At 41.5% G+C, this 14,798-nt stretch overlaps 1 protein-coding gene across 3 annotated transcripts in view; it reads left to right on the forward strand.

Annotated features, from left to right (window-relative positions):
- Positions 1-14,798, forward strand: part of SIRT5 (sirtuin 5) — a 43,253-nt gene that overhangs the window by 27,580 nt on the left and 875 nt on the right. For 2 of the 3 annotated variants that reach the window (XM_017521579.2, XM_017521574.2), the window contains exons 7-8: positions 1,178-1,301; positions 3,615-3,730. In XM_017521579.2, coding sequence (XP_017377068.1) covers positions 1,178-1,301; positions 3,615-3,730 — 240 coding nt within the window. The remainder of the gene's footprint in view (positions 1-1,177; positions 1,302-3,614; positions 3,731-14,798) is intronic. The other variant, XM_017521586.2, reaches the window with a different exon arrangement.

Here is a 14,798-nt window from a genome sequence, read left to right on the forward strand (position 1 = left end):
AGATGAAGTCTCACTCTTTCACCCAGGCTGGAGTGCAGTGGTACTATCTTGGCTCACTGCAACCTCCACCTCCTGGGTTCAAGCGATTCTCCTGCCTCCAAGCAATTCTCCTGCCTTAGCCTCCCAAGTAGCTGGGATTACAGGGGCACCCCACCATGCCCGGCATATTTTTGTGTTTTTAGTAGAGACGAGGTTTCACCATGTTGGCCAGTCTGGTCTCAAGCTCTTGACCTCAGGTGATCTGCCCACCTCAGCCTCCCAAAGTGCTGGGATTACAGGTATGAACCACCGCACCTGGCCAGAGTAGAGTTTTGTTTTTCAAAGTAAAATAAAACAGCACTTCTAAAAGTATACCATAGAACATTAATTTAATGTGACGTTGACGGATATTACTTGAAAAAACATGTTAGGCACTCAAATAAATATGGAAATATTAGACTAAACAAAGTTAAAATATGTTTGCTTTGCTGCAGGACTTTTCAGAGCATTTAATCCACATTGCTGCCTTCTAAAAAGTGGTTATAATATGTATGTTAATACTTTACTGGCTTATTTAACCACGGAACCTTTCTTATGTTCCTTATGAGGGTTTTAATTGCCAAATTTTAAAGTTTACTTCTGAAGAAATAGGGAGACCTGGAGGATTCCTCCGAGGTAGGAGATGACTATGATGAAAATGGTCTTTGGGAGGATGATTTTCGGAAGTGTATAAAAGGTGACCCCAAGGTACGAGGGAGTGAAAGATGAGAGATTTGGTAATGGACACAGGAGAGCTGGCTACATACTGGGCCAGAGACGTGAACTGAGACAACATGAAAGGAGGTCATTGATGAAATCGGGGATGCTTGCGGTGGGAGGCAAATCTGAGTCCAGTGTGACTCCCAGGTCTGGGGAGCTGTGAGCACAAGTGTGAGCGTAATGCAGGAACTGGGAAAGCTTGGCTGAAACAGTATGTCAGCACTTTAAGTATAAACAGATAAGATAAAAAGAAGGCCAGTTCAACCTGATGCTTCATACACAAGGCAAGTTTATATGGGCTGGGAGGGAGGGCATAGGGAATAAGAGGCATTAGAGGTGACCCATCTGGACGTACTGGGTTTCGGGCAGCCCCTGGCCTCCCTCGAATCCAGCTGGACAGACTCAGCTCAGGGTTGGCTTAAGGATCCCATCTTTCCAGGTGTGAAGAGGCAGGCTGTGGGGGCTTGCTGCGACCTCACGTCGTGTGGTTTGGAGAAAACCTGGATCCTGCCATTCTGGAGGAGGTTGACAGAGAGCTCGCTCACTGCGACTTATGTCTAGTGGTGGGTCATGTCCTTCCCTAACCCCAAGACGGGACTGGAGTTTGTTGTTATTTTTTCCTTCCCCCTCCTCTTTTTCTTCCTCCCTCCCTTGCTTCTTTTCTTCCTACCTTGTCTCCTTCCTCCCTTTCTTCCTTTCCTTAAAATGTATGTTGAGAAGTTTTTGTGGTATCATATAAAAAAACTGAGAAACAATGAGTGATAATTTCTATTAAAATAGGAAACTATGGGCCAGGCGTGGTGGCTCATACCTGTAATCCCAGCATTTTGGGAGGCTGAGGCAGGTGGATCATTGGAAGTCAGGCATTCGAGACCAACCTGGCCAATATGGTGAAACCCCATCTCTTTTAAAATACAAAAAAATGAGCTGGGCGTGGTGGCACACACTTGTAATCCCAGCTACTTGGGAGGCTGGGGTGGGAGTATTGCTTGAACCCAGGAGGCAGAGGTTGCAGTGAGCCGAGATCGAGTCACTGTATACTCCAGCCTGGGCGACAGAGGGAGACTCCATCTCAAAAAAATAAAATAAAATAGGAAACTATGCAAGATCATATCTTGGGCATCTCAAAGCCTTCTCCCCCAGCCCCACCAAAAAAAAAGAAAAGAACATGCTTTTGGTTTTTAAAATAATATATGCTCGTGATTAAATTTAATTGAGAATATGCAAAAAAAAGTATCACATTATAAAGAGGAAATTTCCTGTATTTCTGAAATCGCCCATAATCCTGCTGTCCAGAAATAGTTACTGTTAGCAGTTGAGTATGTTTTCTTCTAGACCAGGGGTGAGCAAACAGCAGCCTTTGGGTCAAATTGGGTCTGCTACTTGTTTTTGCAAATAAAGTTTTGTTGGAACTCTGCCACACTCATGCTTCTGCACAGCTGTCTGTGACTACTTTCAAACTACAGTGGCAGAGTTGAGTACCTGTGACAGAGACTGAACGGCCTGCAAAGCCTGAAAAATTTACTGTATGGTCCTTTTCAGAATAAGTTTGCCCACCTCTGGACTAAACCTTTTCTTACGCAGATGTACACGTATTAATTAAAATTCAAAACCGAATTCATGACATACGTTCTAGTTGGAAACGAGTCACCCAGCAGTTCACTTAGCATATTCCATGTCAGTACATCTAAATCAATATCATCTTTCATTTGACTGCATGGTGTTTTATATGGATTAGGAATGATATATTTAGCTAATTCTCTATTGCAAGCCATTTGGGCTATTTCAAATTTTGATATTTTAAGCAATGCTATCATGAATATCCTTACATAGAAATCTTAGCGTGCTCTTCAAATGATTTCCTTAGGACACGTTTTCTAAAAGTGGGATTATAGGACAAATTGTATGAATATTTCCAAATTTTCTTGACGTGTCTTTAAAAGCAGAGGTACTTTCTTGTGGTGCATATTCATTCAGCCGGTATTTAAAGAGTTCTTCCCAGTGTCCGAAGAGTGTCACTGTTGATGATGGATTGTTAAATGAGAAGAGCTGGTTTACAAAACAGGTCATGGTCTTCTCCTCCCTGAAAAGAATGTTCATAAGCAAATATTTATAAGAGAAAACCTAAGAGGACATACATGAAAATGTTAACAGTGATTATCTTGGAGTAAGACTATGGATGACACGTATGTTTTTTCTTCGTATTTTCTACCTTTAACAAAAAAGTAGAAAATATGTTTTAAAAAGTTATGGATCATTTGCATAACTGTATTTTTTTATTTATTTATTTTTGAGATGGAGTCTCACTCTCTCACCAGGCTGGAGTGCAGTGGCTCGATCTCGGCTCACTGCAACCTTTGCCTCCCAGGTTCAAGTGATTCTCCTGTCCCAGCCTCCCGAGTAGCTGTGACTACAGGCACGCACCACCACACTCAGCTAATTTTTGTATTTTTAGTAGAGACGAAGTTTCACCATGTTGGCCAGGGTGATCTCAATCTCTTGACCTTGTGGTCCACCTGCCTGGGCCTCCCAAAGTGCTGGGATTACAGGTATGAGCCACCATGCCCAGCCTTGCATAACTTTAAAAAGCAGAAACAAAACCAGAATTACCCCCAAAATATGTTGATGGAGTCATTTCTCTTTCGCTGTTTTCACAACTCTCCTTTTCATGTCACATGCTCTTCTTGATTCTAGTGATTGATCAAAGGATACCTCTTAACTTTCCCTTGTTCCTTGGACACTCTGTTTTACCCCATACTGTTTGGCTTTTCTCACACCTGCACCACAGACCTGCCTGAGTTTATGTATTTTCTGAAAAAATGTTCCTTCTCCTTTTCGTGTGGCCCTTTGTGCATCTCCATGTGCTTGTCTTGTAGGTGGGCACTTCCTCTGTGGTGTACCCAGCAGCCATGTTTGCCCCCCAGGTGGCTGCGAGGGGCGTGCCAGTGGCTGAATTTAACATGGAGACCACCCCAGCTACGAACAGATTCAGGTACCGGGATACCTGGTGGGAGAGGGAGATGTGGGAGGCAGGTGCAGACATGGTCCTCTCAACATAGTTGACCTACTCCCCTAATTTTTAAAAAAGACACAGGGTTTGTGTTTTGTTTTGTTTTTTGATCTGCAATTGCTTTTATGGAAGAACAAAATCATTCATTATAGACTAAGGTGGATAGCTCTGTCACTGTATGTGAAATTTACTGTGGGACTTTTGTTTGTTTACGTTTTGAAAACTCTTCTTTGATTGCTTAGGCTTTGCTTTCCCTTATATCTTTAAGCTAGATTTAGTGATGGCCTTTAGTTATAAGTTACCCAGATGCTCCACAAGTGAGCCTGGGAGATGCCCTTGCAGAACCTCATCACCTGCCATTCTCACTGGGAGGCCACCTGGCAGATTCCCCTTTGGTCTAATTGCCAAGGTTATTTTATCTGTGGCCATATATGACACTGATCCTGCTTCCCAGGTTTGGGTGGAAAGTATAGACCATCATACTGTGCATTTTTAGTCTTATTCTGGGCTGTTTTAGGTCTTCATCCTTGTTCTGTTTTTTTTTTTTTTTTTTTTAGACAGAGTCTTACTCTGTCACTCTGGCTGGAATGCAGTGGCATGATCTTGGCTCACTGCAACTTCCGCCTCCCAGATGTAAGTGATTCTCTTCAGCCTCCTGAGTAGCTGGGACTACAGGCACGTGCAACCACTCCTGGCTAATTTTTGTATTTTTTTTAGTGGAGACGGGGTTTCACCATATTGGCCAGGCTGGTCTCGAACTCCTGACCTTGTGATCCACCTGCCTCGGCCTCCCAAAGTGCTGGGATTACAGGTGTGAGCCACCAAGCCCAGTCCCTTGTTCTTTTTTCTCACGTCTACTTTTTTTGCCTTTACTTCTAATTCTTGTCCATCTAGTTAATTACTTTTGAATAAGTTAGAATATAAATAAGTAGTAAATGAATATAAATAAATTTAATAGAAAACTTCATTGAAACATCTTATCATTACTTTAATCAACAGTTTCCAACCTTGGCTGCATTTTAAAAAAATACTGATGCCTGGGTGCCACCTCATGAAATTTCAGTGTTATTGCTCTGAGTTGCAGCCCAAGCATCATCATTTTGATAAGCTTCCTAGGTGATTCCAGTGTGCCAGAATAGGAACCACTCTTCAAATTCTTTGCTGGGATTAAAAAAAAAAAAAAAAAAAAAGAAAGAAAAAGGGCCACAGACACTTAAGTAGACTCCTCCTCAGGTGAGTGAGCGGGCTCTGGGCCTCTTCCTTTCCGTGTGTGTCTTTTTGATTAGCTACAGCCTGTGTTCTTGATCCATAGTTCTTCATTTGTGCGTGAGTAGTAGAAACTAAGAAGATAGCCTTTAAAAAAATTGCCTCCTACGCAAAACTTGTACGGTGAAAACTACAGAACATTGTTGAAATAAAGGTAGCTTAAATGAATGGAAACATATCCCATGTTCATGGATTGGACCACTTAATATGATTAAGATGGCTGTGCTCCCCAAATTGATCTATGAGCTCAATTAACTCAGTCCCTATCAAAATTACAGCTGGCTTTTTGCAGCAATTAATTGAAAAAGATTAATCTAAAATTCATATGAAAATGCAAGGGACCCAAAATAGCCAAAATGAAATGAAAAATGAAGTTGGAGAACTCATACTTCCCAATTTCAAAACTTAATACAAAGTTTCAGTAATCAAGACAGTGTGGCACTGGCATAGGATAGATATATAGAATCTGTGGAATAGAATTGAGAGTCCAGTAAAAAACAAAACAAGGCAATAAAACATAAGCCCACATTAATGGACAATTGAGTTTTGAAAAGAGGGTCAAGCCAATTTGATGAAATGCAGTCTTTTTAAAGAAATAGTGCTGGATACCATTATGCAAAAGAATGAGGCTGGACCCTCGGTCACAGCATGCACAAAAAAATAACTCAAAATGGATTGTAGACTTAAATGTAAGAGCTGAAAGTATAAAATGTCAAAAGAAAATGTAGGAGTAAATCTCTGTAATCTTGGGTTAAAGCTTTCTTAGATATGACACCAAAAATGCAAGTAACATAAGAAAAATGGTAAATCGGACTTTATCAAAATTTAAAACTTTTATACCCCAGTAGGTATCATCAATTAAGTAAAAAGACAACCCATAGAATTGGAGAAAATATTTGTAAGTCTAATATTTGATATTTGATAAGGGATTTGTATCCAGAATACATAAAGAACTCTTACAACTATAAATAATAATAAACAATCCAATTAAAAACCAGGTCAAAATATTTGAAGACATTTCTCCAAATATATATGCATAGCTAATAAGCATATTGAAGTGATGGTCAGTATCATTAGGCATTAGATAAATGCAAATTAAAACCACAGTGAGATGCCACTTCACAGCCACAAGCATGGCTATGATTTTTAAGATAAAGGAAAATCACTAATGTTGGTGAAGAAATTGGAACCCTCATACACGGCCGATGGGAATGAACACAGTCATTTTGGAAAACAATGTGGCAGTTAAATGTAGAGTTACTATGTGATCTAGCAGTTCTCCTTGGTAAAGTCCTAGAAATGAAATCATACATCTACACAAAAATTTGTACACAAATGTTCATAACTTGTTCATGGAAAACGTGGTAACAAAATTTGGTATGTTTGTACAATGGACTAATTTTTAGCCATAAAAAGAATGAGGTACCCATATATGCTGCTATGTGGATGACGCTTTAAAACATTATGCTAAGTGAAAGAAGCCAGCCATAAAAGACCGCACATGGTATGACTTCATTTGTGCAAAATATCCAGAATAGGCAGATCAATAGAGAGAAGGTAGATGAGTGGTTGCTTTGTCCGGGGGTAGGGAGGAATGGGGAATCGGTGCTAATGAGAACAAGTTTTCTTCTGAGGTTGTTAAAAATGCTCTAAAATTGATTGTGTTGATGGTTGTATAATTCTGTGAATACACTAAAAGCCCCTGAATTATATATTTGAAATGAGTGGACTGCATGTGAATCAAATCTCAATAAAGCTATTATATAAAAAATTAAATTATCTTCTAACTTATCCCCTGAAAAATGCACATTGGGCCTCCCTCTGATTTGTGTTGTGGCACATATGTATAGCAGTTGGGCCACTTAGCATGACTAAGAGTAATACCACAGCTAGGTAGTTCAAGCCTCCTGTCTGTTTGAAAGACCATCAGAAAACTCAAAGAGTAGGATAGGATAAACTTTGTGAAGCAGGACATGCGCTGTGTCTCCAGTTCGGTTCTTCTAATATGGTTTATTTTCAGTCATTTGAAATTTCAGTCATCTCATCTCTAATGATTATAAAGAATTAAAACAAGGACAAGATGCAGTGGCTCATACCTGTAATCCCAGCACTTTGGGAGGCCAGGGCAGGTGGATCACGGGGTCAAGAGATCAAGACTATCCTGGCCAACATGGTGAAACCCCGTCTCTACTAAAAATACAAAAATTAGCTGGGGGTGGTGGCAGGCACCTGTAGTCCCAACTACTTGGGAGACCGAGGCAGGAGAATCGCTTGAACCGAGGAGGCAGAAGTTGCAATAAGCCAAGATCGCACCACTGCACTCCAGCCTGGGTAACAGAGCAAGATTCCGTCTCAAAAAAAATAAAGAATGAAAACAAATCATCATTGTGGAAAATCAAGAAAATGCAGATAGAGAAAAAGAAGAAAATAAAACTGGAGTATTTCCACAACCCAAGTTTCGAGTTGGCCCCCACCTCCCGTGCCATGGTCTGACCAGCAGGGTTCCGGCATCCCTTGCCTATGGTGGCTGTCTTCACATGAAAGAAACTGAACTTGGTGATTTTTCCTGCCAGGTCAGAAGAGATTCTTGGCATGTAATATATATCATTGCATAAGCCAAGCCTTCTAAAACCTTGTCTGTGCTTCGGGTGCTACTTCAGCCAAAGTTCTTCAGCTTCATATTGTCTTGAAAATGTACAATTGTCTCTGACAAACAGGCTACTTGCTAGTTAGAAATTCTTATCAATTTGACAAGCTGCTTATCAACCAGACTGATCACAAGAACTGTCATCTGATCAATGAAGTCAGCAGTGCTTTTTTCTGGGTGTCATCAAAGCTGACGTTTAGAAGAGTCATCTCATTCTACTCAATTTTTCAAAGGCAGAAACCAACCCAGGAGCAGCTGAAAGGATTGTTTAAACACAGAGCTTCCTCACAGAGAGTGGAGTGAGGAAGGAGAAGTCCCAGGAGAGGCGAGCAGTAAAGTAATGGAGTTGGGGACCCTGGGGAGGGAAAACACAGATAGAAGGGCAGAATTTTCTCTCATATCTCATGCTTACCAGATTTCGGTTGAACCTTACCCTAGGTCAGGGGTCAGCAAACTACTGCCTGTGGGCAAATTTGCCCACCACTTGTATCTGTAAATAAGGTTTTCCTAGAACACAACTGTGGCCATATGTTTGTGTATTGTCCATGGCCGCTTTTGCACTAGGAGGGCAGAGGTGAATAGTTCCAACAGAGACTGGCTGGTCTGCAAAGCCCAAAATATGTCTTGTGTGGCCCTTTACAGAAGACGTTTTCTAACCCCTGCTCTAGGTTAATGAGAAAAAAATTATAAAATAATGTTCCCTACTACTTTTGACCTGATTTTCTTTGTTACCTGAATAGGAGGCTAGAATGCTGCCTGTATTTTAATAAGGATTTGGATCTCACAAGACACTTTAGGCCTTGCACAAGTTGTTCGGATTCTTTGCCCCAGTTCTAATCTAGAGACAAAGGCATAGAATTCTCTTCCCACAGGAATGTATTTATATTTTCAAGGTGTTAGTTCCAGTTTTGGTTTTATCATTTTCCCCATGCCCGATGCTTGTATTGGGTGATTTCTGATAAACTCTGACTATTCCAGTAAACCCTAGGCATTTTTGAATTTAAAACTCAGTGTTTTAACTATTACTCAACCCCGGGGGCCTTGGCTTATAGGGATTTGTGCATTCACTGCGGCAAAAATGGGACTGCCACTTGCAGGGAGCTGGTGGGCAGGGCCTTCCAAGCACCTTCGGCCCACCATGCCCTGCAGCCACTATGTTGTGCCGTCTTGATCTTTGAATTTCTCTAAACACTGGAATTTAATCAAAGTCCACAAATATTTATAAGTATCCACTATGTACCAGACACTGTTCTAAGTGCTTAGGATAGGATATATCAGTAAGCAAAACAAAAATCTATCAAAGGAAGATTATATTCTGGTACTGAAGGCAGACACATAAGGTGCAAATTCTGCAGCACATGAGCAGGTGCTGAGAGATCGCACAAAGTGAAGATGGAGTAGTGTACCACTGCACTACTGCCTGGTGACAGGCCAGACTCTTGTCTCAAAATTAGTGTGTGAGGGGGTTGGGCAGTCGGAACAAGCCTCATTAAGAGGTGATTTGAGCAAAGACTTGAAGGAGGTGAAGGAGGCAGCCGAAGAAGTGATCTGGGATAAGAGCTTTCCAGACACTGGGACCACCTGGAGCAGAGGCCCCTCAGCGTGGCTGGAGTGGAGGGAGGAAGGAGAAGTCCCAGGAGGGGTGAGCAGTAAAGTCATGGAGTTGGGGGCCCTGGGGAGGAAAGATGCCCAAAGAAAGTTATCTGCTGGTGGAGTTTGGAAGTCTAAGGAATTCTTAGGTAGAAAAGACGTCTGTAGATTGTTGTGGTTACATAGTTACTTATCTAGGGTGCAAAGAGGTCACTTCTTTGGCTCTCTGGTTGGCCATGTTCGTTGGAGAAGTCCAGCTCTCCCTGGCTGTGCTGACAAGGGCAGGTAGGAAGCCCTCCTAGTCCATGCAGTCAGGGCGTAGCTGGTCTGTTCATTCAAAAAGCCGCTGAAAACAAGACCAATAGAAAAGGACACAGACATACTTTAAACATTTTGATTGAAAGCATAAATGTACCATCATTTTCTTTTTTATTTATTTATTTTTTCCTTTTTTCTTTTTTGAGACAGAGTCTTGCTTTGTTACCCAGGCTGGAGTGCAGTGGTGTAATCTTGGTTTACTGGAATCTTGCCTCCCGGACTCAAGCAATCCTCCCACCTCAGCCCCCCAGTAGCTGGGATTACAGGTGTGTACTACCAATCTGGCTTAAGTTTTTAATTTTTGGAAGAGACAGGATTTCACTATGTTGGTCAGACAGGACTCAAACTCCTGACCACAAGTGATCCACCTGCCTTGGCCCCTCCTGGCCTCAAGTGATCCATCTGCCTCAGCCTCCCAAAGTACAGGGATTACAGGCATTAGCCACTGCACTTGGCCTGCTTTTTTTTTTAAATAGAGCTAAAGGCCTTTTTTTTAAGTAGGGATCTGCCGAAGCTCACTTTCTTGCATAAATCATATCCATAATCTTCCTCGTGTTCCCCAAATATCCCTGCAGATACAAATGACTCCAGCCCTTATTTTATAAAACCAAACAGGCAACCAAGAAAATCAGATCCCAAGGCCCCTACCTAGACTTCCTGAATCAGAATTTTCAGGAGGACATGTCTGTTTATCTAGTTAGCAAATGACCCAGGTGATTCTTACCAAGAAACCTTGGCAAACACTGGATTACAACTTCTGGTTTTCGATATTTGTCTGTTGTTGTTGTTTTTTTTAATTTCTTTTAAAGCAGAGCAAGATCTTAGGAAAAGAAAAATGTGAAGCAGTCTTCCCCTCTTTTACACCTATACCTAATTTAACAGAATTATATTTAGTGACTCAGTATGTCATGTCTTTCCCAAACATTCAACTAGTTTTCCTAGAAATAACTTCTAACAGCTCTGTTTTTGCAGTTTATTACATAATGTTAAATTCAGCGAGATGACTACATTAACCAATAAAAGTGGTGTGAGCAGATTTGGAACTAACACTGTAGTCCTGGTTGTCCAGCTGGTGGGGGCAGGCAGAGTGCACGGGTGTGCTAGAAAAGAGGTTTTCAAATATTGCTCATGTATGCCTTTCACATTTTAAAAGTTGACATCTAAGGTTTTTCAAACCAAAAATATTATAGTTGGAGATGTGATTCCAAGTGCATTGGAAACACTGACATTTTTTATTTTTATTTTGTTTTATTTTATTTATTTTTGAGACAGGGTCTGTTTCTGTCGCCCAGGCTGGAGTGCAGTGAGTGGCACAATTTCAGCTCACTGCAACCTCCACCTCCCTGGTTCAAGTGATTCTCCTGGCTCAGCCTCCCAAGTAGCTAGGACTACAGGCGTGCACCACCACATCCGGCTAATATTTTCTATCTTTTTAGCAGAGATGGGGTTTCTCCATTTTGGCCTGGCTGGTCTCAAACTCCTGACCTCAGGTGATCTGCCCGACTTGGCCTCCCAAAGTGCCGGGATTACAGGCGTGAGCCATTGTGCCCAGCCAAAACGCTGACATTTTAAAATAAAAACGACCATGTCATCGTTTTAAATGTGTCCAGTCCAATCTGAATGTTATAACTATCTGGTACATACCACCATCCATTTATAAAATAAATATACAAGCCCTTCCTTAACAACTGAAAACTTAACACTTTTTCTTTTCTCTTTGAACTTGTAGTTCCATTCTATCACTACTACAGAATTTATACTAATGTAATATATTTTTATGCACGAAAATCTTTTACTGGCCAGGTGCAATGCCTCATACCTGTAATCCCAGCAGTTTGGGAGCCTGGGGCGGAGGATCACTTGAGGCCAGGAGTTCGGGACCAGCCTGGTCAATATGGCAAAACCCTATCTTTACTAAAAATACAAAAATTAGCCAGGTGTGGTGGTCCACACCTGTAATCCCAGTGACTTGGGAAGCTAAGGTGGGAGAATCTGTCGAACCTGGGAGGCGGAGGTTGCAGTGAACAGAGATTGTGCCACTGCACTCCAGCTTGGAAGACAGAGCAAGACTGTCTTCAAAAAACAGAAAATCTTTTACTGACCGCCCTATTACACTTCTGCAACAAAATATCACATGAATTATTTAATTGTTTTGTTTCCTTTAAATGTTAAAAAATGTTTTATTAAAAAGTTTTCTAGACAGAATTATCACTATGGTAATCTGCAGTGCATAATTGTAAAAACAAAATATATACATGTTTAGATTCACAATTCCAAACAAGTAAAATTTTATTGGAAATACATTCTTTATTTATTTATTTTTTGAGATGGAGTTTTGCTCCTGTCGCCCAGAGTGGAGTGGAATGGTTGGTCTCAGCTCACTGCAACCTCCGCTCCCTGGGTTCAAGCAATTCTTCTACCTCAGCCACCCTAGTAGCTGGGATCACAGGCACGTGCCATCATGCCTAGCTAATTTTTGTATTTTTAGTAGAGATGGGCTTTTACCATGTTGGCCAGGCTGGTCTCAAACTCCTGACCTCAAGTGATTTGCCCACCTCAGCCTCCCAAAGTGCTGGGATTACAGCCATGAGCCACCACACCCGGCCAGGCAATACATTCTTAATAGCTGAATGGGACATCAACTTTGAATTGGTCCATGTCTCTATGGCTGAGTGTTACATACTATTGGAAGGAGACAATTCCTCTTGCTCTAGCCCAGTCCTCCTCCAGTCACCATAAACAAACCAGTATTCTGTCGAGATCAGGTTTATTGACTTTAATGCACCTCAGTAGAATTGAGAGGTGTGTTTCCTAACAAAGGAAAAGGTAGACTTATTAAAGCAGTTGGGGGAGGGTAGAGTTTAAGTGAAATTTAAATGAAGTCCTTTTTGAGAAACTCAAGCAACTAGCAGGGCTGTACAGTGTAAAGGGGTCAGCATCATGTCTGGCTGGCGGAGTAGGCCAGGGTCCTATTTCCCCGGAAACTGCGATACAGAGTTTAGACAGATGTGGAATGTTGTGTCCAGAAACCCCTTATCTGAAGCTCTGCACCTGGGTTGGAAATCTAGGCTGCTTCTCGGTATCAAAGTGACTTATAGATCCTCAAGGCTAGAGGAATATTTCATTCTTTACTGTAATAATTTCTAATAGCAAAGTTTCTGATAGTTTATAATATTAAGAAACAAAATTCTTCAGTGAGTCAAAAGGCAGTAGTCACTCAAAGAATGGAATTAAGACATTTTGCAGCTTATCCTAGGGGGAAAAGCATTGTTTCCTATTAACTTTACAGCCGGCTCTACCCATGTCTTTTATTCCAATCCAAAGAATTGCTAGGCAGATTTTGACCAGCAAAGCTAAGTTTTACTTTTTCAATGTCAATTGGAATGTTCAGTGTTTGCTTTTATTTTTTGGAGACGGAGTCTTGCTCTGTTGCCAGGCTGGAGTGCAGTGGCGCGATCTCGGCTCACTGCAACCTCTACCTCCTGAGTTCCAGCAATTCTCCTGCTTCAGCCTCCTGAATAGCTGGGACTACAGGTGTGCACCACAATACCCAGGTAATTTTTGTATTTTTAGTAGAGATGGTTTCACCGTGTTGGTCAGGATGGTCTTCATCTCTTGACCTCATGATCCACCTGCCTTGGCCTTTCCAAAGTGCTGGGATTACAGGAGTGAGCCACCGTGCCCCTCCAGTGTTTGCTTTTTATAGATGTAAGTGCTGAGAGACCTGGGCCACCTAAACTCTGGGCATGAGGGAGTTATTTTTTTTTTTAAGAGATGGGGGCTCCCTCTGTCACCCAGGCTGGAGTACGGTGGTGTAATCAGCTCACTGCAGCTTCGAACTCCTCGCTTAAGTGATCCTCTTGCCTCAGCCTCCTGAGTTGCTGAGACTACAGGCTCGTGTCACCACGAATGGCTGTTTTTACTGTTACTTTTTGTAGAGACAGGATCTTGCTGGGTTGCCCAGGCTGGTCTCAAACTCCTAGCCTCAAGCCATCCTCCCACCTCAGCCTCCCAAAGTGCTGGGATTACAGGCGTGAGCCACTGTGCCCGGCCATGAAAGAAATGTTGGTATAGCCTTGCCATTTTGGACCACCTTCCAAGTTATATGCCAGAATACACAGAGTAATTTTGTATCATATTTAGCGATCTGTTCACTGAAAATACTTTTGGACCCTCTTTCAACTTTATTGAAAGCAAGAATGAAAGCACCCTACTTGCATATGAATGTGTCAGAGCTACACCGGTATTCCAGATGCCCCTCTATTTGGCACCCCATATGTTTTCACACTTGAGGATGAGGTATCATTGTAAAATTTGAGATGGGTGAGGGGTGCAGCTTGCTTTTGTAAGGTGGAAGAAAGGTGAATGTGGAAAGGGGCACTTGAGATCACTTTCTTAAGTAAGAGAAGAGGTGGCAACTGAGGATCTGGGAATTCCCTAAACACTCCCCACGCCTGGCGGTAATTCCTGGATAACCACATACTGGCCAGGAGCTTTCTGGAAGTCAGTGCTTAGCATGTGGCAGTGGGCGGTGAGGGTAGACGGCCTGGAGATACCGTGTAGTCTGGGCTATCCATTAAGTGGCACTCTGTTGACAGAACAGGGCATTTGAGGGCCAAGGCAGTCATGATTTGTATTCTGTCAAGAATAAATAATATAAATGAATTGCATTGAGGAAATGCCTTTTCCATTTTTAATTGTGCTCAACTGGTTTTCTTATTAGTAATGCACTAGAAAGTCCTGGTTTTGCTTCTTATTCATAGTTTTTTTCCCCCCCTTCCCAAAGTGGTTTTCCTTGGAGGAAACAAAAGTCCATGATTTTTCTTTTTTCTCCTTTGTTTTTCTTCTTTCTCTTTTTTCTACTTTCTAACTACAGCTCAGAGGCTCATCAAAATCAAACGGATGGTTTGAGAGGCTTGTTGACTCAGCCAAAATCCTGGTGGTCTGATGTGCACAAGTATTTTTTTCTCTTGTCCTCAGTACTACCTGCGAATGCTGCTATAATGTCATATATATATATATATATATATATATATATATATATGTAACACAAAATACATATACAGACACAAAAAACATTTTTTCTCTGTGTGTGTGTGTATATAAATACACAGAAAAGTAGTGTGTGTATATATATACATGCCAAACACATGCGTTATATATACACATAAAACATATATATCTATATAAAATATATCTGTAACACATATATATGTATATTCTAAACTT

The sequence above is a fragment of the Cebus imitator genome, unplaced genomic scaffold (assembly GCF_001604975.1).
Source record: "Cebus imitator isolate Cc_AM_T3 unplaced genomic scaffold, Cebus_imitator-1.0 Scaffold21, whole genome shotgun sequence".
NCBI classification, from domain to species: Eukaryota; Metazoa; Chordata; class Mammalia; order Primates; family Cebidae; genus Cebus; species Cebus imitator.